General features: G+C 55.9%; 1 protein-coding gene across 7 annotated transcripts in view; it reads left to right on the forward strand.

Annotated features, from left to right (window-relative positions):
• The window catches only part of LOC125684077 (plasma membrane calcium-transporting ATPase 4-like), a 37698-nt gene that overhangs the window by 7958 nt on the left and 5259 nt on the right, over positions 1-24481 (forward strand). For 2 of the 7 annotated variants that reach the window (XM_048925785.1, XM_048925788.1), the window contains exons 2-20: positions 3479-3908; positions 6232-6429; positions 7559-7816; positions 8424-8549; positions 8862-8987; positions 10455-10490; positions 11951-12112; positions 12220-12434; positions 12523-12765; positions 12886-13127; positions 13462-13696; positions 14639-14818; positions 14937-15024; positions 15171-15277; positions 16293-16484; positions 16593-16806; positions 17238-17449; positions 17813-17920; positions 18181-18363. In XM_048925785.1, coding sequence (XP_048781742.1) covers positions 3713-3908; positions 6232-6429; positions 7559-7816; positions 8424-8549; positions 8862-8987; positions 10455-10490; positions 11951-12112; positions 12220-12434; positions 12523-12765; positions 12886-13127; positions 13462-13696; positions 14639-14818; positions 14937-15024; positions 15171-15277; positions 16293-16484; positions 16593-16806; positions 17238-17449; positions 17813-17920; positions 18181-18363 — 3321 coding nt within the window. In that variant the 5' untranslated portion in view covers positions 3479-3712. Of the gene's footprint in view, positions 1-3478; positions 3909-6231; positions 6430-7558; positions 7817-8423; positions 8550-8861; positions 8988-10454; positions 10491-11950; positions 12113-12219; positions 12435-12522; positions 12766-12885; positions 13128-13461; positions 13697-14638; positions 14819-14936; positions 15025-15170; positions 15278-16292; positions 16485-16592; positions 16807-17237; positions 17450-17812; positions 17921-18180; positions 18364-20529; positions 20720-24481 lie in introns of all 7 variants that reach the window. The other 5 variants (XM_048925793.1, XM_048925791.1, XM_048925789.1 and 2 more) reach the window with 5 other exon arrangements.

A 24481-nucleotide genomic window follows, 5' to 3' on the forward strand; every position in this document is an offset into this window, starting at 1 on the left:
TGCGCTGGACTTTGACTCTTGTGCTTTGCTCAGTGCTGGAGCTGTCCCCATGCCACACGCCTCAGCTCCCAGCGAGTCAGGTGGCTGTCAGTGGCACTCAGGGTTTCCCCATGCAGAAATACTGCATGGTGCTGTCACCTCCTTGGGGCTCTGGCAGCCCCAAACCAAAGCAGCACCAAAGGAAGCAAAGGCAGCAGATGATGCTGCAGCTGGGGGCAGAGGTGAGGAGGTGACGTCCCGTGGGCAGTGTCCCTTTGGGAGCCATGCACTGCCCCTATGGAGTGTGTGGTTCACAGCTGTGAGCTGCAAACTGCTTCTGTGCTTATTTTTTTTTTCAATTGCGTGAGTTAACATGCCCTGGGGCTGGCGTCCCAGCACGGGAGGGGTTAAGCACAGTGAGGGGCAGGCAGCCCATGGGTGTTGCTGGGAACCAGGAGTGGAGCTGCTGCCATCTGCACATTGCAGTTTGGTGAGTGTGCAGGGAGGAGCCCGGGGCTCCCTTGCTCTGGGGTCGGGGGGGATTGGGGACTGCGTGGGGTGTGGATCATCCGCTTGCAGCACTCCATCCTTGCTGAGGGGCTGCAGCCCAGGGCGGTGATCCCTCCTCCTCTCTCATCGCAGTGGATGTGGCTCCATGGGGGTCTGCGCTGGGGGAACCATTGTGCTCTCTCATTGGATGCTTTTTCATTTTTTTTCCTTTTTTCTCCCGATTTGGCAATGTAAACAGCATCCCTGCCGCAGCTTTACATTGACTTTTCCATGGCAACCTCCAGGAGCAGTTTTTTTAGCCCCTGTTGCTGAAGCCGGGGAAGGGATGGCCCTCAGCAGGGCTGGGACAGGGCAGCTGCAGGGGTCAGGGGTGGGGAGGGTTGGGGGCGAGGAGCTCCATGACTGGGGCCTGTGTCTGCTTAGGGGGCTGTATCCTGCGTGCCCCAACTGAGGCTTGTTCTCCTTGCTGTGGCTGAGAGATGCTCAGGGCTTTCTCGTGCTAAATGCAGGAAGATGCTGAGCCGGAGTGCTGATTTCCCCATCTGTCATGGGTAAAGGAACAGCTGCGCTGGGCTGGGTTGGCTGCTGGGTGCAGTGCTGGGCTGGCTTTGTGTTCGCTGTCTGTCTGCTTTCTCCAAGCAGAGGTGAGGAGGGTTTGCTTTAAAGCACAGCAGAGGACACAGGAAGCACTGCTGTTGCTGTCCCAGGAGCATGTGGTGGCATCTGGCAGCATGGGAATGGGGATCTCCATGCAGGTCTGCATCCCTGCTGCCTGAGCAGCAGCTGCAGGTTGTGTTGTGCCGGGGCTGCAGTGCTGCTGGCATTGCAGGCACAGCTCTGGTGCCTTGGCATGAAGGAGTTGTGTGGGAAATGTCCAGCCGGTGTCATGCAGCCAGTTTTTGTTCCTGCGTGGCTTTGCATCCTTAGGGAGGAAGCTGTGAGCCCTGGGCGCTTGCACTGCTTGTGCCACGGAGAAGCTGTGTGATTGTGGGGCTGCTCCGGTGCCCATGGACACAGTCTGCATCCTGCAGCCATGTTCCTCTCCCTGCTGCCCTCTTTCCTTTCCCCACATCTGACAGCAGATGGGTTCCTGCCCTTGTGCCAGTGGCTGCTTTCTGCCTGGTGCCTCGCTGTGTGCTGAGGCTGTGCTGGCATGCAGCCACTCTCCCAGCCAGGACGGAGGTGTAATGCAGCCGCTTATTATTCCGGGCAGGTTTGTCTGCAGCACTGCATCGGATCCACGGCTGCCTCCTCTCTGCCGCCTGCATGCTCGCTCCTCGGCTCTGTTCCTGGGTGTCCTTCCTGCTGCCGGCTTCTGGTCTGGGAACACTGCTCAGGAGGTGACACCGTGCTGCTGGTCTGGGCTCCCCAGCTGCGTGCTCCTGCCAGCACTGTGTTCACTTGCTCTGCAGGATGCAGGCACCCAGTGCCTTGTCCTCCAGCAGAGGAGACAGCACTCCTTCATCTCCAGCACCTGGAGGCTCTGGAAACTCATTACAGAGTGATGGGCAGCCCTGAGCGCTGCTGGAGTCATTAGGAACTCATTAGAGTGTTGGCTTCTGGGGAAGCCCTAGTCCTGGCCAAGGTCTTCCTTTATTCCTGACCGCCGGAGTGAGTCCATGGGGCTGGTATTACTGCTGGAATAGCACCTGTGGGCTCCTTCAGGGGGTAATTAAAAGTTAGGCACTGCGATATGAATTACCTGCCCTTCCTTCACCCTCTCAGCTATGGGGTGCTGGTGCTTCAGTTTTTGTCCTTCTATGGGGTGCAGAAGGCAGAACCACAGCACCCGTGCAGCAGTGGTGACCCCACACAGCCATGCCTTTGCATGGGACTCTTCATTGGTGTGGCGTTGCAGGCTGGTTGGTGCCTGCTGATAGCTTTGCAGTTGCCGGGGCAGGGGTTGGGGTCAGGCCATGGGGCAGCAAGAGGGGGGCTGCTTTCTGCAGGTCCTGCTGCCTCGGGGGGGTGCCAAACTGCTGTGATTGGGCTGAGTTAGGTGTGAGGATGGTGCTGAGATGTCCAGGGCTGCCCTGGTGGATTTGCTAAGGGCTGTGCATGTCTGTGTGCTTGCACTGATTTTAATTTTTCCCCTCTGCTGGGCTTTGGCTGCATGTTCTGAGCCTCTGGGTGCTCATACAAGAGCACATACCTCTTTTATTACTCCTCTTTAAGAAGAGGCTTTATTGTCCTTCTGCAGAGCCTCTCCTGCAGGGTTGGGGTTAGGGTTAGCATCCCTTGTGCTGGAGCTGTGTGCTGGAGCTGAGCAGGGGAGCAGAGCCAGAGGGTGTCTTTTTGGGGGAGAAGGTCCTTCTTTCCCCTGGCTCTTGCTGTGCTGCTGTCTGCTCCATCTCCCAGGCTGCCACCAGTGTTGCTCTTTCCTGCTCCAGATGCCAGGGTAGGGAATGCTGTGCCCAGGGGAGGTTGCTGCCTGGAGCAGGTCTGGGGTTCTGCCCTTGCTGCAGGACTCAGCCATTGTCTGTCCAGCAGCATTTGGGGGCTTTGAGAGATGTCCTTAATGCACCAACTTCTGTGCTAGAGAGATGGGGGAGTTTCTGTCATTTCCTGTCAACTCTTACTAGCAATCAGAAACCAGCTTGGCGCTGTGAGCCCCCTCCTGTCAGACACCTGGGATGCTTTCTGTACTTGCTCTGACCAGGCGCTCCTGCCGGGGGACCGCAGTGTAGGGAGGAAACAGCTGCTTTCCACTGCTGAGATGTATTTTTAAATCCAGCTCATTCTGGACTGCCCAGCTGCGGGCTGAGTGGAGAACCACCTGGCTGCCCTTCCTGCCCCCAGCCCTGCTCAACACGGAGTTTTGCTCAAATAAAGCCAAACCCTGATGTTCTTTGGGGCCGGGAGAGCAAGCGTGGCTGGTGCATGTCCCCAAACCCCACCACCTCCTATTTCCATCTGCCATCCCCACAATGTGTGTTTCTTCACAGCCCTCCCCATGACCATCTCCTCATTTTGCCATCTTTTTCCGCAGCTCCAGTTGCTGTGGTATCCAGGGAGCCCTCCTCCTCCGGCAGGAGATGCACGCCGGCCGTTGCTAAGGTTGCCTCCGCGGTAACATGCACATCCTGTTTACACCTTCATCCGGAGGACTCAGGCTCGCCTAGAGGTACCGCTGCACCCAGCCCACCCCAAGGGACAGGGACATCTGTGGGGCTGCCCCCAGCTCCCCTCGAAAGCAAGCCTTCGTGGCTCTGTCCTTGGCGAGATGACGAACAACGTGGCCGACCACCACCCTGGGAATTCGGTTGCTGAAGGCAACCATGAGGGGGACTTTGGTTGCTCCGTGGTGGAGCTCAGGAATCTCATGGAGCTGCGGAGTGCCGAGGCAGTCGCCCGGATTAACGACTCCTATGGCGGCGTGCAGAGTGTCTGCAAGAGGCTGAAGACGTCGCCGGTTGAAGGTAAGCGGCCCCTTGGCCAGATGGGATGTGCACGGAGCTCAAGCCAGAGGGCTCCCAAGCAGCCGGCGTGATGCTGCTCACCCAACTGCCGGCGGAGCTTCAAGCGTGGTTCCATTGCACTGCATGTCTGCTGTGAGCTTTGAGGGATGCAGTATATTGAAGAATGAGGGGTGGCTGGTGGGGCTGAGGCTCCTCTCCCTGCCCTGCTGTTGCCCCACGTGTGGCACTGGCTTTGCAGCTGCTCAGTGATTCGCAGTGGGGCTGTGTGGGGTGTTGCTTGTTCTTTTGGTGTGAGCATCTCAACCCAAAGTGCTGATGGGGACGGGGAGATGTGCTGTCTTCCTGCTGATTTAGGGCTTCTCAAGCAGCCGTGGGAGCTGGGAATGTGACTGAGTCGTTCTGAGCGCCATAGGATGGAGCGTGGTGGTGGGTTTGGTGCTGGCTGCCTTCTGGAAAGTTGTGGTGGAAGGATGTCACCAGATGTCACCTCTCCCCTTGGTGTGGGGTGGAGTTTTTGGTGTTCCCCCCCCCCCCCCCGCCCATGTGATGCTGCGGCCCTGGCACAGAGTAGCTTTGAGCCTTTTCCATGGTTTTGAAAGGGGCATGGAGGGAGAAACGCCCTGCTCACAGCACTGAGGGCTGTGGGAATGGCGTGGGCAGGATGCGGCCCTGTGGGGCTGTGGGATGGGGCTGTGTGGTTTGCTGGTGCTGTGAACTGGGTTAGCGCGTTTCCCAGCTGTGAGCTGCACCGGGAAGGGGAGACAATCCCGGGATGTCATTAGAGGAGGAGGGGAGTCTCAGTGGAAATACCAAGTCCAGATGACAAAACAATGTGCTTTGGCCATGCCAAAAGGTGAGTGCGCTTTTGGGAGTGGGAAGGGAGGTGGGAAATGAACCCAAGGGGCTCTGCCCTGGCCTTGGAGCTTGCATAAGGAACGGGCACTGCTTGATCCCAAGGGCAGCTTCCAGGCCTGAGCCCCTGCCTCCATATGAGGCTGTTGGCTGTGTTCACATCACTGTATTTTATGCCTCAGGTGTGGTCCCGTCCTCTCCTTGCTTGGAGGTGATCTTTATTGTCTGTCCTGCTGAGCTTGGAGAGGGAAGAAAGGTGATTTCCTATGAGCTAAGGTTGTGTAGGAAGAGAGCTGCTGTCTGTTCACACCTGAGTGGGGTGCTCGGTTCCCACTGTGCTGGGTCTCCAGCGTGGAGGCCTTCTCTCTGTCCATTGCCCTAAGAGGTGCCAGCAGACCCCCAGAACTCCAGAGAGAGCTTGCAGGTGTGCTGTTCCCCTTCTTCCCATATAGGGCAGCAGCTGCGCCAGCCCCATCCCTGCTGATAGGCATCCCTAGTCAGGCAGAGGTGGTGGAGGAGTGGAATGGGAGCATGGCTGAGTCATCAGTCGGAGCATCTCTTGCTGGGTGTCAGCAGACACTGCCTCACACACAGCGCTTGGAGCAGCTCTGGCAGCTACTGCCTCCTTGACCCCCACCCCAAGTCTGCTTTGGGAGGCTCCTAGTGAGGAGGATGGCTCTGCTTTCCTCCCACTTTGTGGAGCTGTCCTGCACACAGCTCTCCTCCTGGGTAGGGATCACAGCTCCTAAAAAAAGAAGGAGAAAAAAAAAAAAAAAAGAGAGGAAAAAAGCTGAAAGCTGGTGGGCTCTGTCTGCCCTATCGGGAGGATGTGGGGCAGCTCTGGAGGAGGCTCTTGCAGGTAGGTTTGGAGGATCCATGTGCACACCCTCCTGGCCCCGCGGCCTCCAGCCCTGACGCTGCAATGAGTCAAGCGTGGCTCTTAGCGAGATTTTCCATCCCCGCCGCATGGGCAGGGCTGGCTGGGGCCGCGGGGCTGGGAGATCCCGCTCTGAGCCCTGGGTGGGAATGCAGGGTTAGTCACAGGGAAGAAGGGGTGCGTGCAGGCGGAGCTCCTCCTGCTGCTTCCTCCATGGGGTGCAGCGGGGCTGGGCGTTACAGCTGCGTGCCTGCTGTTTTTGGAGCTGGCAGCAGCCCCGGGGTGTGCTTAAGGTGGAGAGCGTGGAGCTGGGTGTGGGGATGGGGCTGCTCCCACGTGGCCTGCAGCCACTCTCTGCACTGCTCCCCCCGAGCTGGCAAGGCTCAGGTGGCTCCGGGCGCTGCTCCCAGTGCCAGATTTACGGTTAATTTGATGCGGTGTGTAAACAAGCTGGCCAGTGCCAACTGGCATGGCTCTATGTGCACCCCAGGTGTCCCTGCCTGTGCTGCGCAGGGGCTCTGCTCTGCTCAGCAGTGGAGGGAACGTGGCGGCTGCATTTCTGTTTGGTCACATCTTGCCCTGTCCCGTCCCCAGGTCTGTCTGGGAACCCGACTGACCTGGAGAAGAGGAGGCAGGTGTTCGGCCAGAACTTCATTCCTCCCAAGAAAGCCAAGACGTTCCTGCAGTTAGTGTGGGAGGCACTCCAGGACGTCACCCTGATCATCTTGGAAATAGCAGCCATAATCTCCCTGGGGCTGTCGTTCTACCATCCCCCGGGTGGTGACAATGAACGTGAGTGGTGGGACAAAATCAGGGGACCTGTGGGGTAAGCTGCAGAGCCTTTGGGCCATTCTGTTCCTTCTCGCCTTTGATGGTGGCTTCTCCCCTCCCATGCATGTAAGGGATGGGCACTGACAAGTGTCTGGGTGCAGTGTCACTGCAGCTTGCTCAGGGCTGCTCCTGGCTGGTCCCTGTGGATGCTCAGAGACCAGGGGTCTGGTGGCCCAACCCCACACAATGCTTTGTGGTTTGGCGCACAGAGGGATGGGGCTGGCTGTTCATGAGCGCCTGCCCAGATCACAGGGTCACAGTATCACAGGGGCTGGCAGGGACCTTTAAAGATCATCCAGTCCAACCCCCCTGCCAAAGCAGGTTCCCTATGACAGGTCACACAGGTAGGAAGGAGACTCCATAACCTTTTAGGGCAGCCTGTTCTTGTGCTCTTTCACTCTGACAGTGAAGTAGTTCTGCCTTATGTTAATATGGAATTTCCTGTGCTTCATTCTGCCCGTTGCCCCTTCTTCTATTGCTGCTTGCCACTGAAGAGTCCATCCCTATCAACTTGACTCCCACACTTTAGATATTTATAAACAGTGATGAGATTCCCCTCTCAGCCTTCCTTCCTCCAGGCTGAACAGCTCCAGGGCTCTCAGCCTTTTCTTGTACTAGAGGTGCTCCAGGCCCTTTAAAATCTTCTTTGTCGCCCTCCACTGGGCTCTCTCCAGCAGTTCTATGTCTGCCTGGAACTGGGAGTGCAGCACTAGGCGCAGCATTCCAGATGTAGTCTCCCCATGCTGAGATGTGACAGCCCCTCACCAGGGTGGCCGTGCTCTGTGTTGTACGCCGCAGGGACCGCTGGCTGTCTTGGCCGCCAGGGCGCACTGATGGCGCACGGTCAGCTGTTGGTCAGCCAAGGCGCCACTGGCCTTCTTGGACACCAGAGCATGCCGTGGGCTTGTGGTCATGCTGTTGGCCCCCAGGACCCCTTGGATCCTTCTCCACAGAGCTCCTCTCCAGCAGCTCAGCCCTGGCAGATGTGGCAGTGCTCCTCACAGCCGCGATGCCCCATGGTGGCTGAGCCATGCCATAGGGCAGTTCCCTTTTTCCCCTTGGTACAACATGTTCTCCTCTCTGATGGCAGTGTGTGGGCAGTCGTCAGGTGGCGTGGAGGACGAGGGTGAGGCACAGGCCGGCTGGATCGAGGGGGCAGCCATCCTGTTTTCAGTCATCATCGTGGTGCTGGTGACTGCCTTCAATGACTGGAGCAAAGAGAAGCAATTCCGTGGCCTCCAGAGCCGCATTGAACAAGAGCAGAAGTTCACAGTGATCCGCAAAGGGCAGGTGATCCAGATTCCTGTGGCGGAGATCGTGGTGGGAGACATTGCACAGATCAAGTATGGTGAGTGGGGTGAGGGTGGCCCGGTTCTGCCCCATGGCACACGGAGGTTGGGAGCAATGAGACGGAGTTCTGTAGTTTCAGCAGGGTGATTGGAACTGAGGTCAGCACGTGGCTTTGGGCTGCTCCAGCACTGACCGTGTCCTTGTTGGAGATCGTCTCCCTAGCAAGGGGTGTCCTAGATGCAGCCCTTGGGCAAAGTGAGGCCCTGCTCCTTGCTCACCCAGCACTCGTTTCCTGCAGCTTCCATCAGGAACGAGGGTTTTCTTGTGTGGGGCTGACTTTTACGTGGAGCTTTCTCTTGCCCCTGCAGTTGTGTGTTCCTGCAATGGTTTGGAAGCATTGAGGCTTTGGGAAGGTGGGACGTCGATTCATTAAAAGCAGACACAGGGGGAGCACTGCCTGGTGGAGTGAAAGGCCTCAATGCTTTTATACAATGCTTTTATACACCAGTGAGCTATTGGAGATCAGCTTAATCCCCAGCTTCTCTAAATTGGGATGAATTTCTTGAGCCCTGTTGCTAACTCAGAGTTTTTCCTTGGGTGCAGCAGACAGGGATGCTGCAGCCGACTGGACTGGGACCAACCCCATCTCTCTGCTCCTCTCCTAGGTGACCTCTTGCCAGCGGATGGCATTCTGATCCAAGGGAATGACCTGAAAATAGATGAGAGCTCGCTGACTGGAGAGTCCGACCAAGTTAAAAAATCACTTGATAAAGACCCCATGCTGCTGTCAGGTGAGGCTGCTCCTCCACTGGAAGTCCCAAAGCTGTCAGTGTGGTATTCAGAATTGCTAAATTGATTGGGATGGGATCCTCACCATCTTTTTGCAGCTGAGTTGTGGCTCCCAGCCCTGGAGCAGCTCTGTACTGCAAGAGATGCTGGGATGGCAGCAGGGCCTTTGCCTGGTCCCCATGTGACAAGGGCTGCTGTGGTGTCTGCTGAGGCTGCAGATGTCCCAGGGAGAAAACCTTAGCTGACATGAGGTTCTGGGGCTAGTGGGAGCCCTGTGCTGTGTCCTTTCTCACCATGCTTTCCTGCTGTGCCAGGTACCCACGTGATGGAGGGCTCTGGGCGGATGGTGGTGACCGCAGTGGGAATCAACTCCCAGACAGGAATCATCTTCACTCTTTTGGGTGCAGGAGAAGGAGATGAGGAAAAGAAGGTGAAGAAAGGTAAGGAGATCTCCTAAATCTGCTTCTTCCCATCTGTTGCCTTTCTCCCTTCCCTGGGAAGCACCTGCTGGTGTGCGACAAGCCCCATCCACAGCAATGGGATGTGGTTGTGTGATAGTGCGTGTGATACAGGCAGGTATGATGAGCTCTCAGGCCAACGTGGGATGTGCTGCAAGAGAAAAGCCCTTTGTGCACCCAGATCTCAGTTCTCCTGCTCTTTTCGGTCACATCTCTGTCTCTCTCATTCAGCTAGCTGCAGCCTGGAGTTGGAGGCTGGGCGGCAGTCAAGGACCAGAGAGGAATGGGACTGAGGGTGTTGTTGTTGGTTCTTTGTAGGGAACTCATCAGCCACCCTGTGGTTGTAGGGTGAGTTCTGGCTGCCTGCAGGATGCCAGCAGCACATGCTGTGCCATCAGGACTTTTGGTTGGCATCCCTGAGTTGACTGAGCTAAGAGGTGAAGCACAGGGCGTGGGAAGAGGGCGAGGAGAGATCTGTGCCTGGTGGGTGTGGAAGAGGAGAGGGACCAGCTTGAGATGTCCCTGATCGTACTGGAATGTGAACTCTTTCCTGCCTTAGCTCTGCCCTTTTGCTGCTCCATCTCAGAGCTTCTTGATCATAAAGGGTCCCAAGCTGGTGTTGCTGTGATCCAGGCTGGGGCAGCTGGGGTGTAGCCCAGCTTGGAGATGGGATCATGAGGAGAGAAAGCTGTTGAAGCTAACAGCAGTGTGTTTGAGGTCCATGCATGAAGCTTGGTGTTTTCCTCGTCCTCAGGCTCTGTCACTTGATCCCAGAGCAAACCTAGCTATGTGTCCAGTGCTGAGACCTTGCAGCCCTTAATTTGGGAGCATAACTTGGGAAAGGGAGTGCTGCCCTGACTCATCTCTTGCTGTGCTGCTGAGGGGAAGGGAGGGAGGGAGAAACCAGGTCTCTGGTATATAAACCCCTTTATTGTGTGCTGCTTGTTTAGGTAACAGCAGCCCTGCGCTTCCCATATTATGGTGACCCATTGGGGGACCCCAAAATGGGGACCTTGCCTGCTGCAGACCTGGGGGGATCTGCGCAGTGTAGCACTGCCCGTTGCTGGGGGAGATGTGTGAATGATCTGCTGTGCAGAGATCAGGCTCTGCTTGTGTCTTCTCCTTGGAGGTCTGAGATGCCCTTGGCACCCCGTGGAGCTCTGGTGGGGTTTATAGTGGGTGCTTTGCAGGGGTGATTTCAGGGAACGTCTGAAGCGGTGAGGTCAGGGTGCTGGGGAACTCCAGCTCCTTGCTGTGCTGGGATGCAGGATTACCTCTGGCAGGTGAGGTGAGCTGTCTGGGGTCCCACATTCAGCGCCCTGTGGCGGTGAGCCCACAGCACGGGTGCTGCTGGAGCAGTGTGTGCATCCCCTTGGAGGAGGGCTGACCCTTCCCATCCCTCTGTCTGGTCTGTGTGCTCAGCCCTGCACCCTTTCTCTCTTTGAACAGGTAAAAAAACCGGAGCCCCTGAAAATCGCAACAAAGGTAACCAGCCTCTCCATCCTTTGAACCAGCACCACACTAACTACCAAGCATTCCTCCTTCCTTCTTCTCATGAGTCTGTGCTCTTTGCTGCTCTGGCGGGACTCTCGCCTCGTCCTGGGAGAGGGTGCAATGGTCCCAGAGCTCCGGCACAACGGGATCAATGCCCTGTGGCCTTTGCTTGGGGCAGAGTCTTTGTGCAGGGAGGATAGGCCTCTTCCTGACAGTCTGGACTGCTGGCACAGCATCCCTTGGTCCAAAGCAAGTCCCCGTTGACATGACCTTATGGCTCTGAAGCATTTGTGCTGCTTTCCTGCAGGGTGTGTTTGGGCATGGTGGGGCAAGAGACATGGGTCACATCCTCCTGGGATAAATCTCCCGTGAGACCCGGCTCGTGTGATGGTTGCACCCTCTCCTCCCATGGCCTAGACTCCGTGAGCGTCTCCTCGCCAGTGTTTCTCACCCTGTTCTTTGCAGGCTGTGGAGGAAGCCCATTTCTGCACCTCTTTCTCCACCCCTTTCTCTCTTTCTTTCCTCTCAGCAGTTTGAGTTTTGCTCTCCTTCCCGTCAGATGTGTCTGGGTGCTTGTTTTGTCTGTATTGTTGTAACTGTGGAGGTTGTCAGGGCAGCTTGGGGCTGTCTCTGACCATTGAGCAGTGGCTCCAGGAGGGAATGGGTCCTGGGGCTGCTGTGGGGTGCTCCTGCTGCTCCCCCAGCCCAGTAGCTCTCAGCCTTTGCTCCATCATACCGCTCCATGCCTCCCAGCCCAGCTGGGATTTTCAGCTGAGGGAGGCCGTGGAGCTGGGCCTGGCCTTCTTGGGTCTCAAAAACATAATGAGCAGCTTGGGGCTGGGATTGCGGGAGCTGGTTCACTCCTCTTCCAGTTCCATTGGAATGCCTAACCTCCCCCTCCATCTCCCCCTTCCAGTGCTCCTCTGTGAAATGGATTCCTGCTGAGCCACCAGAAGGGCTTTAAAAAGGGCATCAAAGCACAGAAGAGGGGTACAGAGCAGAGAGAAGCTCTCTCCAAGCTCGGCCTGCTGTGCTGCAGCTGGGATGGGGTCTGCTGGTGCACTGGAGCTGCTTTGGGGCAAACCCCGCGTGCTTTTCTTGTGCTGCAGGGTGTGAAGCAGCTGTGAAGAGCTTGGAGACATCCTGCCTGTGCCCAGCAGCCAGGCTGGGGATCTCTGGCTGCACTGCTGTGACCCGTAGCCAGCATCAGCCTCAGGACCCTTTCTGCACGGGGCTGGGACATGGGGTAGATGTCAAGACTGTCCCATAGGGAGGCAACAGGGCCCCTGGACAAGGGATTTCCATGTGCTCGGATGTGTGTGTCATGGAGAATGGTTTGTGCTCTGGGTTTTCTCTCTTTCCCACCACCATATTTCTCAGCGGTGTCCTGCAGGTCTCCCTGGTCTCTCTCCTACTCACATGTGGTGTCTTATTTTGCCCTGGGGCTGTAGCTAAAACTCAGGATGGTGTGGCCTTAGAGATCCAACCCCTGAAGAGCCAGGAAGGGGTGGAAAATGAGGAGAAGGAGAAGAAGAAGGTGAAGGTGCCCAAGAAGGAGAAGTCTGTGCTCCAGGGGAAGCTGACGCGCCTGGCGGTCCAGATTGGGAAGGCAGGTGAGCCATCACCGGGGGTTGTCACTGGAAGTGGGACAGTGGGAGGGGGCTGTCCCCTGCCTGCCATCCCCATGTCCCCTCACTTGCTGCTCGGCATCTTCCCCCAGGGCTCATCATGTCAGCCATCACGGTGATCATCTTGGTACTGTACTTTGTCATCGACACCTTTGGGGTGCAGCGTCGGCCCTGGCTGGCGGAGTGCACCCCCATCTACATCCAGTACTTCGTCAAGTTCTTCATCATCGGTGTCACCGTGCTGGTGGTGGCTGTGCCTGAAGGGCTCCCCCTGGCAGTCACCATCTCCCTGGCCTACTCGGTGAAGGTGAGGCCAGTGGGGACGAGTGGCGGGTATGGAGAAGTGTGATGGGAGAATTCAGGCTTTTGGCTTTAACCTTCTTGGTCTGCTGCAGAAAATGATGAAGGACAACAACCTTGTGAGGCACTTGGATGCTTGTGAGACCATGGGTAACGCCACTGCCATCTGCTCAGACAAGACTGGCACGCTCACTATGAACCGAATGACTGTGGTGCAAGCCTATGTGGGGGACACTCACTACCGCCAGATCCCTGACCCTGAAGCCATCCTGCCCAAGATCCTGGACCTCATTGTCAATGGTGTTGCCATCAACTCTGCTTACACATCCAAGATCCTGGTGAGTCAGCTCTTAAGAACCGCAGCCTTACGTTCCCACAGTTGGCTATCCCTGCTGTTTCCATCCCACTGTGTTCTGCAGTGCCCACGTTTATATTGCTTTTCCTCCTTTCTTCTCCAGCCACCAGAGAAGGAAGGGGGGCTACCCCGGCAAGTGGGGAACAAGACAGAGTGTGCCTTGCTGGGCTTCGTGCTGGACCTGAAGCAGGATTACCAGGCTGTGCGGAATGAGGTGCCAGAGGAGAAGCTGTACAAGGTCTACACCTTCAATTCGGTGCGCAAGTCCATGAGCACGGTGCTCAAGAACAGCGACAACAGCTTCCGCATGTACAGCAAGGGAGCCTCTGAGATCATCCTCCGCAAGTAACTGTCCCCCATGCTGTCTGGGTCCTCTCCCCATCCCAGTTGTCCCATGGGCTTTGAGCTCTCAATGCACTGTTGAGCTATTCTGGGGGGCTGCGGGGCTGTGGGGTAAAGGGGACCCAGCTCTTGAGAAGGGGGAAGGGGAAAGGGTGAGCATCAACAGGTGCTGCTGTGCAAAGTGCTAACTCTTCTTAAGGTGTCTTTGGTAAGGCTGTAAGGGTACTGGGTAAGAGGGTTGTGCTCATTTTACAGATGGGAAAACTGGGTGATGGATTGTTTAACAGCCACAGGCAGCCTCCTTTACCCTCCTGTCCTGGTCCTGGTCCTGTGTTAGGTGCACCAAGATCCTGGACAAGAATGGTGACCCCCGGGTGTTCAAAGTGAAGGATCGGGATGAGATGGTGAAGAAGGTGATTGAGCCCATGGCATGCCATGGGCTGCGGACCATCTGCCTGGCCTTCCGTGACTTCCCTGCTGACACTGAGCCTGACTGGGACAGTGAGAATGAGATCCTGTCTGACTTGACCTGCATTGCTGTGGTGGGGATAGAGGACCCAGTGCGGCCAGAGGTACTGTGGCTCTGACAGCCCATCACCCAACCATGCTCCTGGCCCAGGACCCTCTCTTCTTGATGTTTAAGAGTATGAGCCCCTTACCAAACTACCAACATGCTACTGTGTGCTGGCATTGCCCTTGCGTGCACAGGCAGAAGGACCTGGTGGCAGCCTGCTTCCACTCAGACTTCCCTCCCTTGTTGCTCCACGGCCCTTTGCAGAAGCCCGACAGGTTCCGTGTGCAATTGTCAGGTGCAGGGAGGCAGGCAGCACTCCTGCACCAGTCAGGAGTGATGAGAATGCTGGAGAGGGCAGGACTGACCAGCTGGTTCCTTCACCTTGCAGCTTGCTGCCCCCATTTGCCTCCATCACGGTGTGCCAGGCAGGCAGCTGACCTAATGCAATAAACCTTCTGCTACCTGCCTCTTAATTGCATTTTGGAGTTTGCCCCTACGCTTCTGCCTTGCTTGCATCTTTCCTTATTAGATGTTCAAGTATCTGGGTCTGGGAATTGCATTACAGATGTCCTGTCTGCACTGACTCTGGAGGTTGTGATTCAATTTGCAGATTTCTCACCAATATCCTCTTCCCCCACTGCTCTGTAATAGATAAATCCATTAGTGTAGCAACATGCTTCCAGAGCAGTGCAGGGGCAGGAGGAATGCCCCTGTTCGGGTGGGCTGCCTGGCTGTGCCTCATGATGGGCAATGAGGTTCTCTTCCCTTGGGGCAGGGGTTGGGGGGGCTGCTCCAAACAGGGCTGCGAGGGCAGGAGCAGGGTGCTCTGTTCCCTAGAGATTTCTCCGTCCCTCACAGATAAGGAGCTGAGCTGGTTCTGGGTGGGATGTGTTGGTTCAGCATCTTGTCCCTGAGCTAAGGGTGGATGTAAATGGCTTGTGATCCCACTGGGACCATGGCCTGAGTGCTCTGCCCACCCCTCGCCTGTCCCCATCACCAGGTGCCAGATGCCATCCTGAAGTGCCAGCGTGCGGGCATCACTGTCCGCATGGTGACTGGGGACAACATCAACACTGCCCGTGCCATCGCCACCAAGTGTGGCATCCTGCTGCCTGGAGAGGACTTCCTGTGCCTGGAAGGGAAGGAGTTCAACCGGCTTATCCGCAACGAGAAGGGCGAGGTGGGGGAGCAGCGCGGGGCCCTGCTGTGGGTGGCTGGGTGCTTTGAGGGACACATTCTGATGAGGCAGAAGGTGTCCGGGGGGCCCTGTGCCTACTCACACCCACCCTGTCCTGCAGGTGGAACAGGAGCAGCTGGACAAGATCTGGCCCAAGCTGCGTGTGCTGGCCCGCTCGTCCCCAACAGATAAGCACACGCTTGTCAAAGGTGGGTGTGTGCCTGCTCCTGGTGCTCACCACCTCTCCCCCAAGTGCCCTGGGCAGCTCTGCCCAGCTGCTTTTTGCAGCATGATCTCTGCTGGAGCCTGCCCTCAGAGCTAACTTTTTCTGCGCTCCTTGCCCCCCCTGTTGCAGGAATTATTGACAGCACTGTTGGTGACCAGCGGCAGGTGGTGGCTGTCACCGGGGATGGGACCAATGATGGCCCAGCTCTGAAGAAAGCTGACGTTGGATTTGCTATGGTATAGAAGAGCAGTGGGTTTGCCAGCAGGTGCTCCCTGGCTATGGGGGTGGCCTTTGCTTTTCAGGGAGAGGATCTGAAGATCTACTTGATTGTTATGAGCACTTAAATTCTCTCTGCAGCGGTGAAACTCTTTTTTCAGATCTTCCTTAAGGGCTTAAAATGGAGAAATAAACCTGTCCAGAGGTTGGTGCGAGGTTTCAGGAACCTTCTAGGACTGCTAGCAAGTGATTGGAAAACAGTTCTCCAATAGCCTGGGTTAGGGGTGGGTTTCTCTGACGCACTGCAGGGGGGCAGTGTGAGGCTGAAGTTGGTAAGGTGCTGGTGCAGCACCAGAGCTTTGCACAGAGCCAGCCTGGGACAGAGCTCACTGTGCATTGGTTCAGCTTCACAGCTGTGCACCAGGCTCGTAATGGACAAGTCAGAATCCAGTCACAGTGCTGGTGCTTGCCTGGAGTTGATTTGCACTGAAAGAGCCCCGATCTGCCTCACTGCTTTTCTTTGCCCTGCCTGAAGGAGGCAACAAACAATAGCTGAGGAGTGTAACTGCTTTCCACTGAATTGTTAGTTTACATCTCCAAGCATGAGGCAGCTGCTGGACAGAGCCTGATGCTTGCCCATGCAGGGCACAGCAGGAGCGGGAGCCTGTGAGGGGACAGCAGAAGGCTGTCTTCCTTGATAATTGTGCAGCGATGCTCTGTGCCCCCATGTGTGGGATCAGACCCTGACCGCTGGGCTTTGCTCGCATTCCCCCAGAGCAGCAGTCAAACAGTAACCTTGTGCTGCTCTGCCCAGCTTCTCTCTGAAGCTCGTGCCCTGCAAAAGTCAGGCATTTCCATCCAAGACAGGTCTTGCAAGTCTCAAGAGAAGGGAAAACAATGGGGAACTGTCTCCTTGCAGGGCATTGCAGGGTGTGTTTGATACACTGCATTTTCTGGGAAGAAGCAGCATTGTAAAGCTGGGCGTGGAGCTTGTCCTGTCACTTACCCCTGCCCACTTCCTCCCTGGCCCTTAAGGGCATTGCAGGCACTGATGTTGCAAAGGAGGCTTCAGACATCATCCTGACGGATGACAACTTCACCAGCATCGTCAAGGCAGTGATGTGGGGTCGCAACGTCTATGACAGCATCTCCAAGTTCCTGCAGTTCCAGCTGACAGTTAACGTGGTGGCTGTCATCGTGGCTTTCACGGGCGCCTGCATCACGCAGGTATGGAGCTGCTGCTCTCGGCAGGAGGAGAGCGGAGCACCTTGCAAAACAGAGGTGAAAATGGGCTGGTTTAGTCGCTATGTCATGTTGTCCGCGCTCTCCCTGCAGGATTCTCCCCTGAAAGCTGTGCAGATGCTGTGGGTGAACCTCATCATGGACACCTTTGCCTCCTTAGCCCTGGCAACGGAGCCCCCATCTGAATCCCTGCTGCTCCGCAAGCCGTATGGCCGCAACAAGCCGCTCATCTCCCGCACCATGATGAAGAACATCCTGGGGCACGCTGTGTACCAGCTGACTATCATTTTCACACTGCTTTTTGTGGGTGAGCTCTGAGACCCCCAAGAAACTGGGGGGAGAGGGTGGAGGGAAGGGGTGGACTGCCCCCAGATCCTTGCCGGTGTTAGGGGCTGTTTGTTCTGAGCTGTCACCCAGTAACCCCCAAGGCAGCACAGAGCTCCTGTAATGGGTGGGAGGTGGTGGTATGATAATCACGAGTACTTATGCTGACTGCATGGGTTTGTTTTGTCCATCAGTGGCTGGTGGTTCCAGCCAGGGAAGCATATTTTCCAAATTTTTATGGCCTTTTTAAGGAAATGATGGTTGATTGGGGCTGGTGTCGGGGAGTCCAGCTGGGTCAGGGGATCTTCACTGAGAACCTTGGACTCCAATTCTACCTCCACCAGTGCAGAGAAGATGAGATCCTGTTTCTTTTCTCCCTGCCTGTGTCCCACCCCAAACCCCTTGTCTGCTTAGGGGAGAAACTGTTTGACATTGACAGTGGCCGGAACGCCCCGTTGCATTCCCCACCCACCGAGCACTACACCATTGTCTTCAACACCTTCGTCATGATGCAGTTATTCAATGAGATCAATGCACGCAAGATCCACGGGGAGAGGAATGTCTTTGAGGCCATCTACCGCAATCCCATCTTCTGCACAGTGGTGCTGGGGACGTTTGCAGCCCAGGTGAGGGTGTGTGGGAGCAGCGTGGGGGGGGGAAAAGGATGGGTGGTGGAACTGGGAGGGGACAGTGATGCGGGGAGGACCAGTATGTGCTGCACTTCCTCACCACGACTCTGTTCTTTTACCTTGCTCTTCTCCTGCAGCTTCTCAATGACTCCAAACCTGACATCTGGGGTCTGGAGTGGCTTGGGAGGTTCTGGGGCTGGCTAGCCAGCATGCATCTCTGGTGGCCTTACTGGTCTAGATGGGAGGCTCCAATGCTTATCTTATGATCTGTGGGTCTGGAAGACCTTTTCTTCCCATGACTACTGATCGTTGTATCCCTCTAAGTTTCCAGTGTGTGACTTGTACTCTCCTGTGCTGTAGATCATCATTGTGGAGTTTGGTGGGAAGCCATTCAGCTGCTCTGGGCTCACCCTGAGCCAGTGGTTCTGGTGTATATTTATTGGAGTGGGAGAGCTCCTCTGGGGCCAGGTAAGAGCCAGCCTATATGAAAACTAAGCAGCTGTTCCTCCTTGCCCAGCTGTAACCCTAGCCAAGCCCACCTTTCCTTTTCCCACCACTTCAGTGCTCAGATTCTCCCTAGATTCTCTTTGTTCAAAGCTGAGGATGGTGATGCTCCATCCCAACCCCATACCACCAGAGAGGAAGCTGCTGGTAGATTCCTTGCTCTCACCCTGCTTGCCTGAGATGTGGGTTGTCTCAGCTGAGCTGCTCTCCTTGCCTCTCCCCAGCTGATCTGCACAGTCCCTACCAGCCACCTGAAATTCCTCAAGGAAGCTGGGCACGGCATCACCAAGGAGGAGATCCCAGAGGAAGAGCTGCCAGAGGATGTGGATGAGATCGACCACGCTGAGATGGAGCTGCGGCGTGGGCAGATCCTGTGGTTCAGGGGTCTCAACAGGATACAGACGCAGGTAATGTGGGGCAGCGGGTCCTGTGGGCCCTTCTTCTCTCTCTTTCTCCTTTTCCCTTTCTTTCCAGGGCTCCGTCTGGAAAGATGTGACAGCCACTGCTCAGAGGATGCCATCACCTCCTGGGCTAGACTTCTCCCACCACCTGTGCCTTTCTGGGTCTGTCCTGGTTTTCGGAAACCAGGATAGTCTGACTTTCTGGGACAGCCTGGGGTGGGCAGGGGGTGGTACGAGTTCTGTTTTGACGCAGAATGTGGCCGATGGCCACCTCATTGGTAGCAGAGTAGTGCTGGAGCTGTAGTGATCCTGGCAGGGATCAGCCCAGTGGAGCTGCAGCGTGGAGCACTGAGCACTCTCCCTTGGGGCTCTTACAGCAGGGCTGTCTTCCACTCCAGGCTGATGTGAGCTGGTATCAGCCTAAGGCAGTCTGAGGTGTCTGGGGAAGGCGTCTTCCCCTTGCCAGATGGTTGCTGGTGCTTCCAGGAGCTGACTGTGCTCTCTGAGCTCAGGACCTCAGGCTGAGCCTGGCTCCCTCAGTCCTCGAGCAGAGCCCTGCTCCAAGGGGATGGCTGTGGATGAGCATCACCTCCTGCTGCCCTCGGAGGGTTCTCGCCATCCTCCTTGCCAGCTCTCCTGCTCTGTGTCTGCTGCTCTTGGCCCTGCAGCAGGGAAAGGGAAGAGAATTGGTTAATATGGTTTTTGCATCAATTGTTTCTCTGACTTTTTTTTTTTCCCCCTGAAAGGTGTTTGTTGTCCTCGTGTTTTTTTTCCTGCCCTGCCTCCGCAGTGGTTGGCTGTTTGGGGCAGGGGGAGTCCCTGCAGTGAGGAGCTGTCCTTCTTCCCTTGAGGCCCAGGACAGAGCTGCCTTATGGAGCGAAGCTTGGGGCTTGGGGCTCATGTATCACCCTTTGTTCCCACTTCTCAGGCCTTGCAACAAACCAAGTCAACTGAAGTGGCCCAAGTGCAGGAACTGGAGCTAGCATGGCAGCTGTCTTGGGCTGGGTTAGCTTGGCTTCTCTTTGAGATGTTGCCTTGAGGGTTTCAAGGTGAAGGGCAACGCTGGCAGGGGCTGAGCTGCCTCTGGGAGCCCCGGGTCAGGTCAGGAAACAATCCCAATGTCCTGATAGGCGTGGGCAGCCAAAAGTCAGGCGTGCTTCTGGCTCTGTGCCTGCATTTGTGCCCGTGGCTCTGGATTCTATGTCCTGTGAGCTGTGGTGGACCTGTTGCAGTGCCTAGGAGCATTGTTCCCCTCTGCAACTGCTGGCAAATCTTGAGGCCTCTCGAGCATGTTTTTTCTGGCTGTGGTGCCCCATATGTCAAGTGGAGCAACAGCAGGTCAGACCTGAGCATTTCAGGGGAGTCAGTGCCCAGATGGCATGCCTTAAACAGGCTGTGTTCCTTGTGGCCAGCCTGGCGTGCCAGGGCAGGGTGTGTCCCTGATGAATGTCAGACTGGGCAAAGAGCAAAGCAGGGTGTGAGAGCTGCATGCAATCTGGAGAAAGTGTCCTTTCCCCAGGGGAGCAGCAAGGGGTCGGCACAGGGCAGGGGGCAGCCGAGGGGACATGAGTCAGGGAAGCTTCTGAGTGCTGCTCGGTCCCTCCTGCCTGGAGTGTGCCATGGGTGCAGCATCTTGGTGGCTTCCCTGCCGGCTCTACCAGCTCTGCTTCTGGGCCCTGTGTTCTTCTGGGGGAGAGGCTTTGGAATGCATAGAACGCTATGGTCCTGTGTACCTGCTGCACTCCAGGACGCAGCCCCGTGGGGCCAAGGGACCACGAACTCTTCCTCAGTACAGTTTTCCAGGCTGCCAGCTCACACCTCCGCTGCTCTCTCTCTGTCTCTGCTCCTCCTGCAGCTCTGGGAATGACCTGGGCTGCTCCTCGTGCCGCTCCCCCTCGCCTCATCTCTCGGTGGTGGAACGAACCCTGCACCTCTTGCACCCTCAAGGACTGGAAGCCTACCTCCCCTCTGCCCCCGTGCACTGACCAAACCCGTGTGGGTTTGTGGGAGTGAGGGCTGGGTGGTGTTGGCTCTCTCATCCTTCCTCCTCCGCCTCTCCATCCTCTTCCTTCCTATCCCTGTGTGTCTGCCCCAACCCCGTTCCCTCTGTCCCTGACCCCTGTCTCTGTTTCTGGCTGGGACGATGCTATCTCATTCTCTGATTCTTTGCAGATGGACGTAGTTTACACATTCCAGACCGGCGCCTCCTCTTTGCAGGGAGCCCTCAGGAGACAGCCTTCCATCGTGAGCCAGCACCACGATGTAAAAAATGTTTCTAGCCCAACCCATGTAGCTCTTTCCTCCGTCAATTCCACTCCCACCACTTCTGCTGTTGCTGCTGCTGCATCTCCTCCTGCGGGCAGTGAGTGATAGTCTATTACAATGCATGACTTCTAATAACCACAGAGCACTGCACAACCTGACCCAGCCTGCTTTCTTTCCCTCTGACCCACTGTTTTCTAAAGTGAAGGATGGGGTGGGAGATGGTGTTTGTTTATTTATTTATTAAAAAAAAAAAAGAGGTGCTGAATCCTTAATAAGTTGGTGATACTTTTTGGTCCTTCCCTCACCCCATTCCTTGTTGCTTCCTTGTTTTTTTCACCTCTTCTCCTTTGCAGGACTGACATGTGAGTCCCCCCTCCTGATTGGGTTGGGGGGAGGGGGAGGGAGGTGCCAAATTGGTGGTTCTGGCTGAAAGAACCATGCTAATTTCTGAGCAATTCAGAGCACCGCTGTGAGAAGGGAGTGCTGTTTGTGCCCAGACGCTGCCAGTTCTTTGCAGTGGGGCCCTGCACAGCCCCAGGAGCTGCTGGAGAGGTTGCTTTTCCAGAGCCCTTCACGTGGAAGCAAAGCAACCTCTCGGCCCTTCCCACAGCAGTCAGCACACTGTTGGGGCTGGCTGGGCCGCAGGGCCGTGCTGCCTGCATGCTCTCTGCTCTCGCCACGTGTGTGTGAGTGACAGTGGGGTTTGCACCCTACCATGCTCAGCAGTGCAGGAGCAGTTGGGTGCTCTGCATCACTCACCCACAACCAGGCCCACCTGTTCAGCAAGCAACCTCCCCATCCCAGGGTTAACCTGCATGCCTTGTGGGATAGGATGGAGGGCTTCGTGCCCAGCCTGGAGTACTCACACCCCCAGGGTCCCACAGAGCCCAGCCCTGAGGCTGGAGAAAACCTTGGGCTGCGCAAATGTGCAGCAGCTCAGCAGAAGTGTAAATGATGCTGTGGCGAGGAGCACACCTAAGTGTGTCCCCTGCTCTGCAAGGGTGGCATGGGGGCTCTGCTGGTCCCCTGGTGGCCCCGGAGCATCGCTGCCCTGTGCAGCAGCTCAGCAGGGCTGGCTGCTCTATTCTGTGCCCACAGCTTTCTGCATGCAAATGGGACGGAAAACATGGCTGGACAAAGCTGGATCTTGCATCTGGCAATAGGTTTCCAGAGCAAAGCAAATCTTGATCTGTTATGGTGCCCTGTGTTTGTTATGAGCAGAGTAATGGCCCACGAGCACGTGAGTGAGGATTCTGTCTGCAGGGCTGTCAGTAGGTAGTGCATCTTTCTCAGATAATTGGCTTTTTTATTGCACAGTCATTTTACCTTCTTCTGTTCTTATTAAGGAAATACCCTGAGTGACTTTTTAAGCAGCTTTCAGTCTCCAATGTTTACACAGTGTGGTGGAGAAGAGAGAACTTTTGTATAATTTTTTTTCTCTCTCTTTAGTCAACACTGATACCTGAGTTTTGTTTAACCCCAGTGTTTCTGAAGCAGCACGGCTGCCTTCTGGTCATCTCTGCACCGAGACGTTCTGACTGGAAGAAAACCTATTAGAGGGGTCTCAGGGCAGGGTGTTTGGATGGGCAAAATCACAATGCAGTTTTTTTTCAGTCTGTGGATTAATTTTCTCCCTGTTCTGCAGCAGGGGGTATTTTGGATAGCAAGTGTCCTTCCAGGCAGCAAACAACTTCACCAACAGCTAACCCAAGCTGCTAAGTCTTCCCTCTGTTTTCTGTCTAGATGTTTCTCTATTCCCTTTGCTGCTTTCCTTCCCTTGCTCTGAGCTCCAGTTCCCTCTACAGATTAACAGTGTCTTGCTGTCTTCCACTTCATTTCTGGGATGAGTTTTCCAGGGCTGGACCTCAGCAGCCCTGTGTGCTCTGTTGGAGCCAATGGACGAAAGGGAGATCTCGGGAGGGCCCTCCAAGAGGTGGTTGGCAGAGCTCACCTCGTGTCTGGTTGGACCTGGTTTGGGATGGTGGGGTTCAGCAGTCGTGGTGCAGGAGATGTCACTTCCACCTCGTTGTGCACAGTGGTTCTACAGTGGTGATGGTGCAAAATGAGAGTGAACTGTAAAGCTTATGTAAAGTTCTTTTAACGAAGGAACAGCTTCTTGGATTAATCTTGCAACAGTGGTTCAAGAGATGGTTAAATCAACGAGTATATGGAAAAAGCTGCTGCTCTGGCAGAGCAGATGGTGTAGGATGACAGGTGGGATCTGGGCTCACCTGTGCTGCAAGTGGTGGGGAAGGGAGAGCTGTGCGACTGCTCCAGAGCTCGTGCTGCACTCCCTGCTGTGCTTGGCAGGCACCGAGGCACTGTCTAGGTGGGTTAGGCTGGTTCTCTGTGGCTTTTATACACCACGTCAGGGCAGTCAGCACTTGCAGTTGCTCTTCTTGAGGTGCTGATGAAGTGCTGCACTGTTGGTCTCAGTACCAGGTGGTCTGCTCAGCGGTCTGCCTTGTCTTGTGCACTCACATTAAATCCTGACTTTATCTAGGATGTTGCTGTGTTCGCTTGTGCAGCAAACGGCTCTGAATCCCTTTTTCCAGCCATGGAAACTTTCAGTTGTCACAGGACAGCTGGTGCTCCAGCTTCATGGTGGTACTTCCTCTTGAGTGCCTGACATCCAGCTCGTGGGCTCCGAGCAGGTTTGTTTACTTCTAGCTAGGATGTGCTGCATCTGTGGGGATGCCCTGGTGTGGGGTATCAGCGTCATTCTGAGCCTGATGCGGAGCAGATCAAAAGCGCATCCCCTGTGCTGAGGGAACCCTGGAGCATTGTGCAGGTAAACCTCCTGAGTTTCAGGCATAAGAATTGTGTTTGAGTAATTTCTCTGGTTTGCTTCTGTCAGTGCTATTAAAGCTGAAGCCAATGATCCCCGGAGGCTCCCTCTAGCTGTGCTGGGTTTGATGTGCTTCCCAGCCTCTAATGGTTCCTGAAGAAGTGGCAACATACACTTTCAGCATCAGCTTGCAAGGGGCTGCATAGCTCATTCTCCTCTAGCAGCTCTTCGAGCTCTCTGCTTCCCCTGCTGTGTGATGGGGAGGCTGCAAGGGTTGCAGCATGAGGGTGCTTTAGAGAAATATCTGTTCTGTGTGATCTACAGCTCTCCTTCCATTTGTTCCCCAGGGGATATGGAAGGGAGTTAATAGAGTTCCTTAGGTGCTGGAGCTGCTTTCTTCTTCTGTGTGCCTGGAGATGGAGCAAGAGTAGCGGTGCTGCTGTGGGGAGGGGTCACTGATGGCTAAGGCAGTGCCCAGTGGCAGTGACACGAGCCAGCAGTATGCTGGTGTGAGCCCCAGCAAGGTGGGAGCACTGGGGGAGAAGCAGCAAGCAGAGTATCTGTGGGAGCTGCCATGGAGTCATCCAAGAGCCGCTTTGGAGGAGCCCTGTGTGCTGCACGGCTCTTGGCTTTGTAATAAAAAGGCAAAGCAGGGAGTGTGGTTTCACCGGGTCTTTCTTAACTTGGGAGCCTTCAGCTGTTTGTCAGCCTGCATACTGCAGCGTTCATCCAGTTTGTCTTTTGACATCTTCTGAGTGATTGCAGCCCCCAGTCATCTGCAAGAGCTGGAGCCCTGCAGGTGCATGCATTGGTTGCCCTGTGCATGGTGTGTGGGCGCGGGGCTGCAGGGAGAGCTGCCTGCTGAGCCCCCAGCAGTGCCCCCTCACCCCTAGGATCTGATGCTTGTCACCTGTCATGCAGGGAGGGACTGGAAGAGCACAAGGCTGCACTTGCAGAGGAGCTGGCAAGAGCAGTGAATTTGGTGCTGGCTGTGTCCTGGCTCATTTCCAGAGCTCTCCCTCCCCCCCGCCCAGTGCAGCACAGCAGGACCCCAGCTATGCAAACTGGGCT

The sequence above is a fragment of the Lagopus muta genome, chromosome 24 (genome assembly GCF_023343835.1).
Source record: "Lagopus muta isolate bLagMut1 chromosome 24, bLagMut1 primary, whole genome shotgun sequence".
NCBI lineage: Eukaryota > Metazoa > Chordata > Aves > Galliformes > Phasianidae > Lagopus > Lagopus muta.